The sequence below is a fragment of the Falco biarmicus genome, chromosome 10 (assembly GCF_023638135.1).
Source record: "Falco biarmicus isolate bFalBia1 chromosome 10, bFalBia1.pri, whole genome shotgun sequence".
In the NCBI taxonomy this organism is placed as follows: Eukaryota; Metazoa; Chordata; class Aves; order Falconiformes; family Falconidae; genus Falco; species Falco biarmicus.
The window spans coordinates 1388724-1407659 of NC_079297.1; the positions used below are offsets into that span (position 1 = coordinate 1388724).

Here is an 18936-nt window from a genome sequence, read left to right on the forward strand (position 1 = left end):
AAGTGCAAAGAAAGCAGAGTGAGTGAGGGGCAGGGAAACACATGGAAATGCTCAATGGCCATCAGCTTCTACTGATGGTTGGGGAAGTTTTGACAGTGCTTGGGGAGATTTCCTGCACTGCTCAAAGTTTCCTTTAAAAGCAGAGACTTTGCAAATGCCCTCCACCTCAATGCCCTCCCTCCCCCCCAAATGAGGAAACTTGGTCACAGGACAAGACACTTAACCTAACACAGTGCCACAGGTAGGGCAAGGATAGCCACATTTCCCACATACTATCCAGTGCTCTGTCCTCTAAACCAAGCTTCCGCCTTTGCCTCAACCCCAGCCAGCCACTTTTGCCATAGCTTGGACCAACCACTTCCAAAGCCCAAGCAGGCACACGATGCACCAGCACACAGGGGAAACATGCATCACTCTTACTTGATACTAGGGACATTAACATAGACAAATGAGATGGGAACAGAACATTCCTACAAGACACGACTTGAATTTGTTTATTTTATATATTTATATATATACCTTTGTATAGATTAAACTGGGTGGGATTTTATCGTACACATTTTTTGGTATAATACATGAGAAACGGGAACATAGCAAATATAAATCATTACATTCCTTGAGTGAACTCTGCCACACAGAGACTGAAAAATTGCATGCAATGGGGAGACAGAGAGAAGGGAAATTAATTTTATTAAAAAAAAAAGAAACTAAGACAACCAAGTACAACTGTCAACAGAGGAGCAGCACTATATATGGCAAACCTGTATAAATTAAAAGTAAATTCCACTCTGACATCTACTATGCTTTAAAGTGCAACGAAGCCTGATTTACCTACAGAATACAGGAAAGATTACCTCCTCTCCCCATTCCAATCTATCCCTAAAAAAAAACAACCCCAAAACAACCAAACAAAAACCCTAATAAATCTAAAGGATATACATTATCCACAGTCCTACAGAGATGCCTACATCTACTCAGTAGCACCAAGAATCTGATATGGGTGTAATTAAAATCAATTAAAATTTGGGAGCAATGGTAACATCTGTTTGCTGCAGACCTCCTGCCCTTTATTGGTGTCTTGGAGGAGAGGTGGCTCTCCCTGTGCTGAAAGCGAAGGCGACAGTGTCCTGTCCTCTCTCCACCACCGGCCAAACTGTTTTGGCAGCAGGCTACAAACACGCACACGCAGGCACACACATGTACACAGCACAGTGAGAGCAGCTGAAGGTTACACGAAGGGGATGGGATGCCGAGGCCCTGTTTGTGCGCGTGGGTGTCTGCATGTATGCGCACACGTGGGTGCGTGTGTGGAGGGAGTGGGACTGATCTACACAGAGTTGAAGGGTTGTGCGAGTCCAACACACGCCACGAGCCTCTTTGGTGACAGCATGATGGGAAGGGGAGGGAGGGAGAAAAAGGGAGCCAGCAGAGTCCCCCTCTTGTGAGCCTCTGGTCTGTTTGTCTTCCAAGGACGGGGGGCCTGTGCGCCACAGTTCATCTGTCTCCACATGCCACCTCTCAGCACGCCTCAGTAGCCAAAGGTCTCCTGGGAAGCATAGACCATGTAGAGGAAGCCATCCTCATCCTTTTCCTGCTCGTAGATCTCCGAGATGGGGGTAGACACGCTCACCATGCTGTGCTGGTTCACCAGCAGGAAGAAGGCCTGGGTGGGATTCAGCTGCAAGCGACGCCTGTGGGGGCAAGGGCAGGAGGGCCTGGGTCAGCCCACCTGCGGCAGACTCTGCAACAGCAAGTTCTACCTCCCCCCAGTGATGCTGTTCACTGGGGGCCAGGCCTGCGCAGCTGGGACCTCCCCACCACGCTCAGGACATGGTCTCCTTGGGCCCAGCTGAGCTGCTTGGGGCTCCAAGGCCACCTCAGTCAGGACTCCGCACAGCCCCCTTCTCCAGGTGCTGCTGGCAAGGGCAGAGCAGAGAGGCCTCTTCCATCTGAGCTGGAGAATAAAAGAAGGGGACTGGAGCTCCCCCTCATGAACTTACAGTGTCCCTGTGAGGGACAGGTCACAGCCCCATCACCAGTTGCTAAGAACCTTCTCCCCCTTGGACTCCCCAGACAGTCTGTACCACAGCACAAGGATGCTGTGGCTGTCACATCCCCATCTCCGGCAGCCACCTCCACCTCATCCTCACCCACCACCCCGTGTTCAGGGCCTGGGGGTGCAGACAGGTTCGCAGCACGCCCACTGGGGCCACCCCACTCACCGGATGATTTTGACCAATTCACTCATGTTGACATGGTCTGGGACAAGGAACTTGGTCTTGTCCAGCACTGGCAACTGCTTCTCCCCTTTATAGCGTTCAATGATGACCTGGGGAGAAAGGCAATGGTAGGGTTAGCCACAGTTCACAGCACTGGCCTCCAGGGCAAACACAAATCAAATTAGCACAAGTGGAAAAGCTGAGGTAAGGCCACACTTTGCTTCACTCTCACAGGAAAACAAAACCAAGGACGTGAGCAGTGACCATCAGGTTGGCTGCAGACAGCTCTTTATCTGTTTGCCCGAGCCAGACAGTGGCGAGCATCCAAGCGAACTAAACCACCAACTGCTTGGGCTGGCTGAGAACAGCAGGCATAGTGGATTTATGTAGCTACCTCCCCTGACAAGCAGGAGGTCCGAAAGAGGAGTGAAGTGTACTTTAACATCACTTTCAGGCTGACCAAAACCACAGGTTTTGCTGGTTTGATCTAAGGACTGAACTCACAGTGCACAGCAGGAGATGTTTTCCTTCCCTTCTGTGCCACTACTCTGAGCTGCTGCCGCTCAGCATCACCCTGCTTGCTCAGGAAGAACTGCAGATATTCCCAGACAAGCAGGTTTTAGAATTTGCTGCAGATATTCCCAAACAAGCAGGTTTTAGAAATCACTGCGAAGCCACCCAAGGCATTCCTTCAGAAAGGGGCAGTCTGGATTTCGCCAGTCCCACTCCTGTTGACACTCAAGACACACTGACTCCAAAAAGGCTCAGAAACCCATGGCCACTTCTCCCGTATGCCACACACAACTGTGTGGTGAGCTCCCAGGGCGCTTCAGCATGGTGCCACCACAGGGACAGCCCAGCCTGTCTTCGCCTGCAAGAGGTCTTGCCTGGGAAAGCTCTTACAGCATCTACTTTCTGTAACAGCTAAACAACGATTTCTGTTCAGTCTTCCTACTGTGATAATTAATGAGTATCTTCTGTTAAGGAGTGTCTGCTGATTGCTACAATCGCTGCTCTAAAACAGCCTGGAAATTTACTATTTGTATTCTAAGAAACAAGGTGGTAGGCAGTTAAAGTAAGTAATGATATTACTTAGAAAGCTCAATATGTTCCCATTACAGCGATACTCCGAATCTCGCATCTCTCCAGTACCTACCTAGTTGTTTTCTCCGCAGAAAGACACTTGCGTGTTTATCAGTTCATCGGGAGCTCCCGTAAATCGTTTTCCCAGGTCATTTCCAAAAATATATGGGAGACTGCAAATGCCTTCGGTCAGTGGAGGGATGGAGCACGCGCCGAGATCCGGATGCCCAGAAGATGGCTCTGCGGAGCCAACCGGACCAGGCAAACCTCTGGGAAGGCCGACTGGCCTTTCCCACCCTCATTTGTCAGCGGCAGCATCACCTCCTGCTGCCTGTCTACACCACAGGTAACCAGCCCCTCTGGCTGGGGGCTGCGGCACCACAGCGAGCTGGCAGTGTCTGATGCGTTCCCCTGGCCGCAGGGCTTATCTCAGGGCCCACCAGGGTGGGCAAAGCTGTGCTGCAGGCAGCTCCTGGGTGAGGGAGGGGTGTGAAGCTCCTTGGTGAGAGCTCTGCACCTAAATACCCTCTCAGAAGCGCATCCTGGACAAAGCTCACACCAGGGGAACCCAGGAGCCTAAGGGCCAGGCAAGCAGCAGATGAAAGCCCCCATGAGTCCACCCATGTATTCTCACCTTGGCCATGTATCCTCTTGATACAGAGCAAAAGTGCCAGAGAAAAACATCAGGGAAAGCCACATATTGCTCCTTTGGCCCCTTCTGCAAGATGGGGACCTGATGAAAGAACAATTTTCTGCAAGAGACTAGATTATGCATCAGGGTGCCCCTTACCAACCTGTTAATGCCCCTCCTCCCTCCAAGAGGAGGGCAGAGGAGGGACAAAGATAAGCACAACCACCCTGCTGTATTTAATTTGAGCCTTACTTGGACAGATGAGTATTTTGGCTACAGGGAGATAAATAGTCTCAAGGAGCTGAACACTCGCAAGTCACATACAAGGACAGTGCCTTGGCCACTGGAAAACACAGGGGCAACAGCAGGACCTCGAGGTTTTAAAGTAGCTTGCACAAAGAGGCAGCTACGCAGCAACTGTTTGTTTGTGCATATACCTTTACAGGCAGAGAGGCCCCCGTATACCTGGGCTGTGCCTCATTTCTCACTTAACGCCTACCACAAACTGGCACAGGCATCTCTAATTACCAGCCAGTTTCATGCCACAAAGAAAAGCCTCTCAATAGTCCAAGGATGGGCCGAGAAGGATATAGTGGCTGTTAAAGCAGCAGCTGTCTTGTGCCCTGAGCAGACAGAGGGCCTATCATGTAGAACAGCTCCAAGAGCTTCTGTTTCCAGAACATGAGCTGCTATTTGGGTAACCCAGTTATGGGAACAGGTGGCCAGTGGACAAAGCATTCTTGTCTAGCTTTGGAGGGAAATGCATGATCATATGCTAATATTACATCCCTTTGGCCATAGGGCTTGTATACAAAGCCACCTCCCCTCCGTGTCCACTTTCAAGCTGCTGCCTCAGACCAGGGGGTTCCTCACTGTGGGACACCTGCTCTTGCAGTGGGAACCCACCATAGATGTCACTGCAAAAACAGCACGAGCTGGGCACAGGCGGAACGGTGTAGGGCACAGCCTGGCGACCCAGTCCCTTCACAGAGGGTACTTGGGCAGCATTTATAAACTCAAGCCTTGTTCTGGGGCCAGTCTAAAGAGGTAGAAAGGGATTTTGGCAGGGAGTGGGGCCAGATCTGGGAGCCCAAAAGAGGCAAGGCTGCCACTGCTCCATGCCCCCAGGTCCAACCAGCAGCAAAGCTGAGAATGTATTCCCAGCAGGCACACACACATGAACACATACATATAACACATACATACCTAGATACACGGCCAGCCACAGAGAGCAACCCAGACATGCAGAGCACTCACACAGAGGCAGCACCAGCAGCCTTATCCTGGTCCCCTGCGGCTGAGCAGGCAGGTGGTCCTTTAGTGGCAATATATACAGCAGCCCCCTTCAGTACAAAAGGTGCTCTGGTGCTGATCCATCTTTAGCTGCGTCAGCCCTGGACACTGGGCCTGCCGCTCCTCAGAACAGCCCTCACAGGAGCCCAGAGAAGGTTGTCCCTTCCTCCAAGTCCATAATTTGGGTTTCCACCCACCAATGTGCCAGGCCAGGGCATTATGTGGGCTCCCTCACCTGCCACTGCCTCTCTGTGGGTGTGCAGAGGAGCTTTTTATCACATCACCTAACAGAGAGCTCTCTGCATGGCCCAAACACCCACAGTCTTCCTTATCGGCACGAGGGGTGGCTCTCCCCAGCCCACCCTCTGCAGCAGTACAGCCTGTGACTCCCTAGGCCTCGCTGAATTTAGCATTACAGTGCTTTGGGAAATGGTTTTCTCCCGTCGCTGCCCAGCACAAGCTGCACCCCAGTGATATCAGGCTCTCCAAGACTCACCGGAGCCAGCTGAAACTTGCAGCTGCTCCTCAACAGGCCCCAGAAAGAGAGCACTGGGGCCGTGTCATGGTTTCACCCCAGCTGGCAAGTTGGCCCCACGCAGCTGGCTGGCGTCACGGTGGGGTGGGGGAGAGAATCAGAAGACTCCAGTATATCTCAGGGGACTCGCTCAAGGGCTCCGAGTGGAAACTGGAGATGGTAGAAGCGGGCAGCAGCTGCAGCACACTGTGCTTTCTGCCAGCAGTACGGGTGCGGCCTGCGCCATCTTCTCCCTAACGACCCCTGGGCTGTGGGCTCAACCCCCCTTGCCAATCCCAAGTTCCTCTCCAGGTCCTGCCTTTCACAAAAGGCCGAGACCTTTCTACAGCCCATTGGCCTGCACTCACTGCTCAGACCCATGGCTGCCCCACACCATGCTCTGCTCTGCAGCGCAAGGCTTTGCTCTCAGCCCTAGCGCTGAAAGCAACGTACATTGACTTTCAGGAACATTGCTACAAAAAGGAGAAGGGACAGCATCAAACTTGGTGTCAAGGTCTAATTGAGACCAGGCCTTCAGAGATACCAGTGACACAAACACAGCTGGACACCCCGACGCCTTCAACAGCCACCTCTCCTCCCAATGCTTTTTACTGCTCCAGCAAAACCTGCAGCTAAACATACCTTCCCCTGTTGTGTCAGTCAGGCCAGGAAAGCAAAGCAGCTGAGCGTTTAGCAGAGTCCCTCATCCTCTCACGATGCTGGCACTCAGGACACTACCAAGGACAATACAGCACTGAACAGAGGTCACTGGAGCAGGTACGGGAGGGCTCAGGTCTCTGCCATGGCTAAACCTCCACGCACACACACAGCTCCCCAGACAACCACACCAGCAGCCAGGTCCTGATGGCACTGCCGCCCTCTCCTGGGGCACGTGGTGTCTGACCCCAGCACAAACGGCACTCCAGCTATGGGAGCTCTCCCAGCACGTTTCAGTAGTGCTGGTAAAATTCTGCATGTGGATGCAGAGCTCTGGCTCCTTCTGTTCCATTTCCCAGGCAACACGCATTTGCATACAGGCACTTGATAGATGCATGTGCGCATATTTTATGTACAACTTATTTCTAGCCTGTCCTTATTGCTAGAGTCTTAAGGCACTGTAATTAGCTCTGCCACAGCTCTAGAGAAATGCAGGGCCAGCCTAATGCCATGAAAACAATGCTAAAAGCTGGGGTCAATAAACGTGTAGATGATATGGCACACTGGTATTCAGTGTGCTGCAAGGGGCAAGTCCTGTTCTGCTGGGCTGACAACACGTGGACACCACAGTGGTGGTGAAAAGAAGGAAGAGAAAGATTTCTTCTTGCTAGAAAACACTGTGCTAAAATCAAAAGAAGAGTGAGGCAGAAATGGACTAGTACGTGCCAAGAGCAGTCTGAGACATTAAGCCCTGATGGCTAAATACAGAAAGACGGTATGCAATTTTAAGACAAGGCTGATGTTCATCCAATACTGAAAGCAAGCTGAAATAGGAACACATCCCATTTTTTGGTCATACATGCTGTGGTATTGCAAATACTAACTCAAGCAAGCCCTGAGCACATTATTTCTCTAAATTGTCCACCTCCTCAGGAAAAGCAGCAAATACTCAGCTAGGATATCAGAAGCACACCCTCAGCCAAAGAGCAAGGCAGTATGGTCTGACATGGGCAGAAAGAACTGGAAGCAATTCATGGAGTCTCACCTACACGTCAACAAGAGGTGCTAGGAAAGCACAGAACAGGTGTGACACTTTGGCTGTCGTATGAATTACACTAACAGAGTCTCTCTGCTTTCAATACAGCAAAGATCAACTCACACATCTTTCTCCAGGCAGGTACAGAGAAATCCTTACCAGGTTATCCAGGAAAAGTCAGGTAGCTACTGTAACCCAAAAAAAAAACCCAAAACCCAAAACTGTTTCCTCCTGTGCACTAGCTTGGAGGTAGACTTGACATCAAATCAGTTCCTTGCCTCTAGGGAAGGCATGAAGCTTAAGAGAAAGACTGTATTTCACACTGCTGAGAATGTGGCCTGCTGCTGAGCAGCTGGCATGTACAAGGCGCGGGAGGCTGCTGGACAGTGTCCTGTGTTCATTCTGGGGAGCAGTTTTGTAACCTCTGGGCTGGCTGGTGGAGGCTATCCAGCAGCACAGAGGGGTCATGAGAACAAAGTCTAATGTAGAACGGCAAGAGTAGTAACTTACCGGAATTTTGTTTGGATGCTGCTCTCGAATCTGCTGTACTTCTTTACAACGATCCGCTGGGAAGAAAGAAGTAAAGAAATGAAGTTAGAAACATCTGGCTGTGCTAGGTCAGGCAAAAACGAGGTAACTACCCTGCAAGCCACAAACCGACAAAGAGGGACACTAGAAAAGAAATGTAAATTCTGTTCATCAGGCCTTTTCTGAACATTTTGCAGCAATGAGATGGTCAGCCAGATGTCAGCCTCTGTGACCAACCCTTCACAGCCTCCCACCACCCCAATCATCCCCGAGGTAGGGACACGTTCTCCTGCCTGGTAAAACTGGGCAACGCACATGGAAACCAAGTGACTTAAATGGGACCATAAGGATTATGAAATCGTATGCCTAAATCTGCCTTAAGCAAATGCAGCTCATGACCATCAGCACCAGGCAGCAGCACGGCTTTAGGGTCTCAGCTCTGCAAGTTCAGGCTCTTGGTGTCTTCTGGCTGCTTCCCCAGAGGAGACGACACTCCAGCTGGGGCTGGGTTTTAGCCATTTCCTTCTGCCTGTTGTGCACTTTCAAGCACTGTCTGGCACAGTGCCTCAGCCCCAAAGATACACCTTGCCAAGGAGGACTCCTTCACTATCACAGATCTACACAGTAGTTACAACAGCTATTGGCCTGACTGAAAGTATTCCTAGCCCTGCTGTGGAAACAGGAAGAAAAACTTAAGCAAGGAGATGACCCGTGTACTAAAAAGATTTTTTTCTGCAGTTGTCTTCACACTTCCTCACCCATTTCCTCCAGAGTTCATGTTTACTGACACACACCACAGGCAGCACATAAAAGCTCGCGTGCTCTTCAAGCTTATAGGAGAATTTCAATGCCCCCTCACCACTTTATCAGCAGCCCCTCCACTTTCACAATTCAAAGCCACAGAAAGGAGAGGAAGAAGCCATACCAGGGCCAGGTACAGCTCAGCATGCTCCTCCTGAGACACTACAGACCTATGCTCTTCCTTGCATTACCACTACTCTGGGAAGTGCTTCACAGCCTACAAAGACCCATCTGAAGTGCCCAGGGGCTGCAGTTTCATAGATTGCAGTAGGTAAGACAGGCAGTGAAGGCCAAGGACTAAGGACTGCTAGAAATGCAAGATCTGGGTAGCACAGGATCTGTCATGGGATCATCCTGCCACACAGTCGCTGGCGCACCACCTGCTTCCAGTCTGACTCCCCTTACCTGCTTCACACAGCCCCAGTTTCTCAAGACCCACCAGAATTGTGTAGGGCAGGGTAAGTGGATGTGTTTGAGTGTGTTTTCTCCCCACATATGTTCAGGATTTCTCCTCTAACCATTCAATAAAACCTTACTGCATATAAATTTGGCTAGAGACTACTTTGGAAGAGTCTGAAGTTTCTTCAGAGGCCACAAGACTACAAAATCACCTGATCACAGAAGCATTTGAGCACCGTTTCTGTCTCCTCCGAGGGGAAAACATCCCTCTGTCAGAAATTGCAAGACCTTTCTTCTGTAAGACTCCATGGGCTAGCAAGACAGAGCAAGATTATCTGGATTTAATGGAAAATTTAGGCATATTTTTGGGGGGTTTATGATTGAAGATGGAGTTCCTCACGTCTCCTTTTCACCCAACCCAATGCTCCAGGGCATCCAGAGTTATCCTTGTGATACAGACCATTTTCCTCTGAGGTCCCAATCAGCAAGGAGTTACGCAGAAATCAGCACTGCATGCAACACTGGCACAGCAATGCCTCTTCGGGAACGCTGAAGCACACAGTGGCAGAAGCACCCAGCACACAAGCACCCCACCTGGGCAGCCAGCCAGAAGCATGTGCACCCCCTTCTGCAGAGCTCCGCTCTCACGTGTTTGGTGCGTACAAGCTTCAGCAGGACAGGGCATCTGAAAGGCTGGAGACCCAGAGCGTGAGCAGACAACACTTACCAGCCTAAGTACTTTAGGCAGCTCGGCTGCAATCAACTCTGACTTGCTGGGTATTGACGAAGCCTACAGAAAGCTGTGCCCTCATGGCTAGCTAGTTTTTCCATCTTCAGTATCCACCCCACACTGCATCCCTCTCCATGCCATCAGATGGCCACATGGATGAACTTCCTAGACATCATGTACTTCCCTGTAGGATCACAGAACTGTCTGCATAGGAAGCCCCAACAGTGCAGGTAGTTATGAGAAGGGTCTGAGAAGCAATTCACCAAAGGAAAATTTGCAGCCTCTGCATATTATGGCTAGTAACATAGATAATCTCAGAGCATCCAACCAGTCTATACTGCACGTGCCAAAGGGCAGTCACGTGCCTGATACCCGCTTCTTGCTCCCTGGAAGCACCACCAACTTCAGCACAAGGCTGGCAGCCATCACCACCTTCGCTTTCACAGAGGAGCCAGAGGTGCTCCCTGCCCATCACACTGAGAAAGATGCCACACAGAGAATAAAACAGTAAATCATACACCCTGCTACACGTCACCATCTCAGGATCCCACCCCTGAAACCAAAGCCCTTTTTCCCCCAAGGGGTAGAAACTGCAGGTGTCTCTGACAGAAGCATGCCAGGCTGCTGCTGCTCCAGCACATTTCTTGCAGGTCTTGCTGACTCCATGCTCAGCAGGAATTAAGGGCATGAGCCACCAGTGATAAAGGTCTCAAAAGCATGGGACAAGGGAGCTGCTGCTGTAGCCTGAAGTCTGATGCACCACAGCAGCAGCTGCCCTGTCCCATGCTTGAAGACCTGCCGCGTGCCCAGGACCTGGCCCCTCTGCTCACATGGGTGCAGGGCCCAGGACCCCTCTGCTCACATGGGTGCAGGGCTTTTGCAGCCTTTCTGATCTCAGGGGACCCTGCAGGAGGTGCCCGATTTGCAGGTTACCACAATGCAGCGATAGTAGGTGCTGCAACTACAAGCACCTTAAGCACTGCACTTCTTCCTCTGGCCAGGAGACGCTCATTTTGGAAACTTAATTCAGGAAGGCAGCTAGGAGCAACCCACCCAAGCTGTTCAGGTGCCTGAAGATTCAAACAGAAGTTTCCAGGACATCTGAAGCTCGGCTAAGGAGCACACTCAGTTCTATCCTAGCCTTGGAGATCCAGCCAATCAGGCTCAGGAATCAGGAGAAAGTATCCTGCACCAAAGCCTGCACAAGGGTAATTTCTGTGCACGCAATAGTTCAGGGGCTAGAGATCTTCCACAAGAAATAGGTGATGGTCACCCACACCCTCCTCAGCCTGGAGTGGGAACTAGAGGTTGATCCTGTGTCTCATGAAAGCATCTTCAACATCACACAGCAACGAATGGCTATAAATACCACCTTTAATTTAATGTACATGTAGTCTAATTTAAGTCACAGGAATAAAGAGAAAACCATTAAAGGGCACTTCAGAGAGATGCCAACAGAGATGTCAGCCTAGCACCCAAGCTCACGCCACGTACGGCACTGCTCCCTCCCCCCTTTCACTAGCAGTGTCTGCACGCTCACATTACATACATGACAGGTCTGATTTTACATGCCTTGTTCTTCTCGGGCAGCTCTCCGAAATTATAGCTGTGCAAAGTGAGGTTAAGACTTTCCCCTTTTCTGTAGCACCTGGCAACAGTTAATACTTAGCCTATATGTAAAGTGAACCAGAACCATTCACACAACCCAGTCTGTAGCTACATTTTTTCCCCTGGCCCCTCCTTACTGCAAGGAGAAGCAGGACCACCACACCTGATTCCAGCAGCTCAGGGATTCCAAGCAGGAGGGGATGAAGGGGCTACAGCAGCTGCTGTTCTGAAGGAGCTGAGCCAAGATTAATGAACTGCACCCAGAGGGAAGCACGTCGCCTCTGCTCCCAGCTGCGGGCACTGCACAGCTGCCATGAGAGAAGCCAGGCTCTTCCCCCATGCCAGTATGTGAGAGCTCAAGGTGGCATCAAGATAAAACACACACACTTTTTATTGGTTATTCCTAGAAAAATTTCTCTGCTAGGGCCTATTGAAAGACAGGAGTATTTTTGTAGCATTCCATATGCCTTTTTCTCCTCCAACTGCTGTTTCAACTGTTAAGTACCAACAGCAAAGCCTGCAAATTGTCCAAAACACCAGAATCTCAGCTGTTCCTTGACTGAAGTCCTTCCCAAGCTGTTCTCTCAAAGATGTGGGCACACATCATATCCCATGGTAACACAGGATGAGATCGTTATGATGGTCAAAGAGAACAGTTGAAAATTTTAAGCCGAACTTTCCGACCATTAGCTTTTTTTTTTTTATCAGCAGTGCCCAGGAACTCTGGCGATGGGAGACGGGTCTCTGCTGTGCTGGGGGCTGTGCAGACACAGGACGAAAGGACAGCTCTGGATGCAAAAGAGCTTAATCAGACAAAAGATACAGATGGTGGAACAGAAGGAAAACACATGGCAAGTCCTCCAACAGTGCAATTGCATAAGGGACAGCATTTTTCAGGAGACACTAGACAAACACTGGTCAAGCACTAGTGCTGCTGAGGGGCAGCAGACAGGCTCTACAACCAGCCCTGCTGCCTGCGATGACTAGAATGCTGTTAAGAAAACACCATTAAGAAAAAAAACACCACCTGGAAACATCAGCAACATGCCATCAGTCAACAGCTCCTGAGCTAGCAAAAGCTGTGCATGGAAAGCAAAGCAGAGAGGAGAAATTCAGCCACAAGCAACTGCCTCTCCCTGTAGTCCCACATCCCGGGGCTCCAGGTCCAGCTGCCCATGGCACGAAGGGAACATGCAGACATCCCTTCCACTTGCAGCAGGCTGCCAGCCCTGTGGCTTTCCCACTGCCATCCACAAGACACTCCGCTGGCCAGCTTGCGGGGGGATCTGCCTCAGATCTGAGGCAGATGCAAGAACGAACATGCTTCTTCAAGAAACTGCTGCGGCCAGTCCCAGGGCAGAGGGTTGCTAGAACATGGTCCTCTCTCCAAGAGATTTTCTGCAAGGAGAGGAGGAATTGGATGGTTTGAAATCAGGGTATGTCTGGATTAACCTGGCAACTACTGAAGACACAGGCAAGTTATGCAGGTCATTCCAGTTGAATGTCAATAAGTATTTTTGTAATATCACACCACCATAAGGCCAGACACCTCTAACCACCAGGAAATAAGCCCTTGCGTATGTGTCACAGCTCACACAACAGCTGACCTGACCCATCCTTGCCCAATACTGGAGAGCTCATTCTCAGGCCAGTGGCACTGCAGGAGGAGCAAGAGCAGACTCCCACACCCAGGGAGGGGGGCAGAGCTCATGAGGTGAGCCGTGCCCCGGAGAAGCTGCCCCCATTAGTAAGAAAGGGTTGTTGTCCCAGGCTTCGTAGGACAGCAGCACTGCAGAAACTTGACAGTGACTGTGATTGTTGGTTGTATTTTACTTCTGTCTGCAAAGCTGGGGGGGGGCTCTGGACAGGATGAATGACTTGGGACAAAAAATACACTGTTTTGAACTTAGTGTCTGACAGAAAGCATGTCTCTGCAACATGGTGGAGGCAGAGCCTGATGCTCACTGCCACAGGAAGGTATTACCAGCATGACCGTGGAGCAATGCTGTTCCAGCCTCATTACAAGATTTAATGGGCGTAATGTACAAGGTGTAACGTTTGGAAGGATTTTTCAATGTCTAGGTCCTGGAGCCCAGTGACTGCAGAAGGATCTCAGCTGCCTTGTTCATTTGCGTAAGTTCCCAATCTTTCTGGCTCCAGAGTAAAGCTTGAAAATGGATTTTATAAGACAAGCAGGAACCACCTTCATTTTTTTTGAGCAGTTTCAAAATTTAACCGAGAACAATTTTGCACCTGGCTGCGGGCAAGAGTATTTGTATCTGGCAAATCCATAATAAGGGCTCCATACAACTGTGAAGTCTAAATTCATGTCAAGATGCTCATTCTCTGGTTGCACAGTACCATGTAACCCTTGCTGTGGACCACGCAGGATGAGCACTGGGCCTCCACCATTCAAACAGCTTAAACAAGGGCTTCCTACTCACTAGACCTCCTGAGCACGGGGTGCAAACCGGGCAATACCTTCTGCGTCATGTCTGGATGGCATATGGAGTATTTACATCAGAGTTCCAGATAAGGAACTGTTGGTTTTTTTCTCAATGTTTAATCATAGCTTCACTAGCCCTGGAAAAAGAACAGCAGGTTCCCTCCGTAAGAGCGGTCAGGAGGCTGTCCTCTACAAGGGCTTCCCTCTAGCTTCTGTTTGACCTTTTCTTCTGTCTTAACAACCTTCACAATAACAAGCCTCCATGACAGCACAAATGCGCTCCGATTTCTCAGAACTACTCAGGACACTTCAAATTGCTCAAACAAAGAACTGTCTTTTAATGCAGAACACCACACACGTGCATGCACAAAGACTTTGCACAGCCCGGGTCGTTGCTATTTGTGCACAAACATGCCTGGACATGCATAGCCTATTCGGGGAGACGTGCCAGCCACAACAGTCTTGATTTTATTCCTTCATCATCTCTCGCAGTCTATTTCCAAACTGCCTTCTGAAAACAAAAGGCAGCAAACAACTGCATGGCCACAGACGGAGGTGTTTACACACTGCAGGTCAACCACAGAACGTCACAAGCAGGGTGACACATCAGAAGGCCTCCCAGTGACTCTCCTGACCGTAATCCCTACTGGGACTGACCGAGGAAGGAACAAAGAAGCCAAGGGAGATGACTTGTCTGTGGCTCATGGCTACTCAATGACAGAGGCTGCAAGAGTCTACCAGTCTTACAGATGGTAGATTCATCACTCCACCCTTCTGGCTCAAGGGGTTCTCCCAACTTTTTGTAGTGACGAAAGTATTAAGTAACAAAGTACATACAGGTTTTATTGTTCCTGGCTGCCATTCAGGACCTTTTGTTATATAAAAGAATAATAATAAACCAGTATTTGTGGACTACATGTCTAGTTGGCATTTGTTCTGGATGTTTATTCAGTTCTTCTTGTACCAGTATTTTCTTCAATGGTGATAATTAGCCCCACATCAAATCACATTCTCGGTAATTAATACAAGATGCAGCAAAGCATCAAGTTGCAACAGCAGCCTTGTTTCAAGGAATTCCAGCTCTTAAAGCACAACTGCTAGAGCATGGATATCCCAAGCACAGCGTTAACGACAAGCTGACCCACTAACCACCCTCAGCACAGCATTAACGACAAGCTGACCCACTAACCATCCTCAGCTCAAGATCAAGATGCTTTTTCAAGCCCTGAACAAGCAAAATTGTTACAAGCACAGGATGGTGCACCAGACGTACAATTCATGCACCGTTGATCTTTCAGCTGGTACAAGCATGGCTGGCTTACACTAGATGACTCCCTAGAGAAGGCAATGCTTCGCTTTTCCCCAGAGCCAAGGGGAGAGGGAGTTCAGCTCTATGTGCTGCCTTTCCTCTAAAGAGAAGCAGCTTCCCAGAACTAAAGTAGATCTCCCAGAGGACTGAACCTGGGATCGGAACACTCAGTCTAGAGGGGCTGCGGTCAAACCACTGTTTGTCACCTAGCCAGGGGCTCCAGCTGACCAACAGTGCACACACATCTGTGCCTTACTGCGGAGCGCCTCCATTTCGGCAGGATGCTGGGGCACGAGGCCAACTCACTTTCAGTTGGCTGACCGGTCTAGGTTTAAGGTCCGCGTCCGTAACCACACTGCCTAAGCACTGCATTGAAATCAAAGCTTGAAGCCTGCTGGCAGCCTTGCAACGGCAGAGCAGCCAATTCAAAACAATCTCTTCAAGAACAGTGGGAGGTGCAAGCACTACCCAATGCTCCAGAGGACTCACACTCTTTATGGGAAGTGCAATGGTGTCATCAGGCTGCTGCACACTCTCGCTACAGACAGAACACCCTGTTCCTTTGATACAAACCACAGCTTTGTTCTGGGAATTGTTTTGCACTCCTACAGTGACCTCACTCCACAGGAGACATCCACCTCAGCATCTACAGTCGAGTTCAGCACATGAAGGCAGAGGGTTACTGTCAGATCTTATCCCGTGCACCCAGACCAAAAATGCTCTGCTGCTGACGTGCCAAGGACCGGACCAGGTCACAGAGCATCACCCTCTCACCACTAATGGCACATCAGATCACGGGAGAAGTCAGCACTCAGTGCCCTCAACACACCTTGGCTCAAACCCCTGGCATTTCCCAGCCAGTCCCTTCTTCAAGTCCTCGACAACGATGAACAGAAATGCAGAAATTTTATTCAGAACAGACCCAACACAAAGCGAATAAACAAGCAGAGGCAATGAATGGAAAAACAGATCTCAAAAATACAAGGAGGAAAACATGCATTGAGGAAAGTAGAATCTTCAGCAAGGAGTGGCAGACCATGACCTAAGCAAGCCACTTACCATGAAACTGGAGCCTGGGTGCCTTTTGTAAACATTCGTATTCCTGACTGCCTTTTCTCTGTTTTTTAGGCACCATTCCACTTCTATAAAGTTTTGAAGCCTTAAAAATTATGCCATTCTGAGGGTACAGTGTCTCTGGCAACGTTTTCCATCAGCCCTTTCCAACTGCATTGTAAACAATCGCTTCCTGCTCCTGTTGTGTAATGATTTGAAGACGAAAACAAGCTGTATTTACTTTCTCTGACCGAGTAATTCCAGCCCTGACCCAAAGCAACTGCATGGGCTGCCAGGCCTCCTCCTCCTGGCTGAGCATTGCAGACCAGTCAGCTGAGAGAGCAAAAGGGCAAAGGAAAGTACACAGAAACAAGGAGCACTTGCAATTGCCGGCACCAAACTCCCTCACCCCCCTCTTTCCCTCCTGGGCTATTTTAATCCTGCTTTCTTTCAACTACTCAGAGCCTCGGATTTTGTTTTCCTTCTGGCTCATACAAAGTCTGAGCAATCTGCAAAGGCAAACCAGACTCCTCCTGCCCATAGTAAGCCGATTCTCACCAGTTTAACAGTAGGTAGTTACTAAGGGTTTGATCTAGGACTTTGCTGCTTGTAATACGCAGCAGCTTAGGAGAACACAGCAGGGTCCCAAGCAAGTCTCCCAAGGCACCCCGGCTGCATTTTATTCTTGTTTGTGCATGTTCGCTTGGCTCAGTCAACTGTGGCAGAAGGAGGCTGGGTGAGCATTCAAGGCCAGAAGGGTTGTACCAAGAAGTTACCAAATATTTACAGTTCCAAGAGAGCAGCAAGAGGCTGGATCAGTGGTTCAGTATGAAAAAGCTCCAGTTTTAAAACTCCTGTAGGAAACACACCCTCACCTGCTTTTGGACAGTATCCAACACAAATGAAGCCTTATTTGGCACAAGCACACAGATTTTGGCGTTATTCAGGCCATAAAGCTCAGGCCGTACGGCCCGCGGGACGCACCCCGCCAGCAGCAAGCACCTTCCCCGCGGCAAAGGCCAGGCCCAGCAGCACCCGGGGTCCCACCCGGCTCCGCCACCCGCTCGGGCAGCGAGATGCGGTGCCTGCCCCGGCAGCCGCCTCCACGGGAGCTCTCCCGCCGGGAACGCTCAGCAAAGGGGTGGGCACGATGCCAGCGCCGCCTCTGGGTGCCGAGCTGGGTCGGGGGGTATCCATGCTGGAACAAGAGGGTCGGGGGCGATCCGCGCTGGGATCCATGCTGGAACAGCAGCTGCCCCAGGCTAGCGCCGGGAGCGGGTCACTGCGCTCCGCCAGCACCGCGGAGCCGGACCCAGAAGCAACGCTCGCCCCGCGGCCGCCGCCCCCCGTGGATTTCCGAGCCCCGGCGGCCACCACCCCGCCCCGCCCGGCTCCGGGCCGGCACAGCCCGGCCCCGGCCGCCGCCCTCCCCGCCGGAAAGCCCCGTTAGCGCGGGCCCTGAGGAACTGGGCTCGCCGAGCGGCAGCGCCCGGGCTGACACCGCCGGCACAGAGAGCCCGCCGGGTGAGGGGCTGCCCGCGCGCCGGCGGCCAGGTCCCGGGGCGGGCACGGAGCCCACCCGCCTCCGGGGGGTGTGGGGGGGCGCCCGCCTCCCAGCCCGGCTCGGCCCCGCCGCCCGGTGCGGCCCACGCTGACATCCCCCGCCCCCGAGCCTCCGGCAGCCCCGCGGCCGGGGGGGCCAAGGTCGGCGCGGCGGGGAGGGAGCGGGGCCGGGGCAGCCCACCCCCGGCCGGCTCACCGAAGGTGCGGCGCTGCTTGAAGGGCCGGTCCGAGGGCATGGCGGCCGGGGCGCGGGGCCGGCGGGCGGCTCCGTCTGGCGGCGCGGCCTGCACTGGGGCTGCGGCGGAGCGGGCCGTGACGTCACTGCGGCACGCCCGGAAGGGGCGGGGCTTGGCCCGGGGCGTCCCGCCCCCCAGCGCTGCCGGGACGGTGCGCGGCGCGGCGCGGCGACGGGAGGGGGCCCGGGCCTCTCTGGCCCCACCGGCCACAGGAAGCGGCTTCTTTGTGCCCCCGCAGCGAGCGGGCCGCGGGGCAGCGCCGCCGCTCCCCTCGGGCGGCGGGAGGCGGGAAGGCCGTGGCGGGCTGCGACGGCTCGGCCGGGATCCCCGAAGGACGGAGGTGCCGGCGGCTCCAGGCGCGGCGGCCGCCTCAGCAGCGCTCGGCCGGGCCGGCTCCCTGCGGCGACCCCCGGGGCTGCCCGGCCGGGACTGGGCGCCTGCCCGGCCGCTGCCCGCACGCCGGCGGCCTCCCGAGCTGACGCGGGCACTGAACGCGGCCGTAACCCGATCTCACCGAGATAACCAAGTATCTGCAATTCCCACACCTACCTCTATCGTTTCTCAACTAATAAGCCTGCCGTTCTCCCTGCGGCATTCAGAGCCACGTCCATGCTGAATATTTTAAAGACCACGGCATGACTACAAATAGGTCAGGCTATTTCTGGAGCTGCTGCAAAGGAATCGAGAAACAACAGCAAACAACATCTCCCTTTCACAGAGAACCCTGTCTAATATCCCGCCTTAACACATGCAGCAGCAAAAGCTATATTCTGCCAAAGCAATGTTTCATTGTTTACAGTGAACTGGTGTGAAACATGAACAAACACAAA

At 51.9% G+C, this 18936-nt stretch overlaps 1 protein-coding gene across 1 annotated transcript; it reads right to left on the reverse strand.

Annotated features, from left to right (window-relative positions):
* Positions 1–471: 471 nt before the first annotated feature.
* MAP1LC3A (microtubule associated protein 1 light chain 3 alpha) lies at positions 472–18228 on the reverse strand. Its single transcript, XM_056354028.1, has 4 exons — positions 18067–18228; positions 7944–7999; positions 2223–2329; positions 472–1691 (listed from the first exon to the last, which is right to left on the reverse strand). The coding sequence occupies exons 1-4, from the start codon at positions 18104–18106 to the stop codon at positions 1529–1531; spliced, it is 366 nt and encodes a 121-aa protein (XP_056210003.1). The 5' UTR covers positions 18107–18228; the 3' UTR covers positions 472–1528.
* Between the last annotated feature and the right edge of the window lie 708 nt (positions 18229–18936).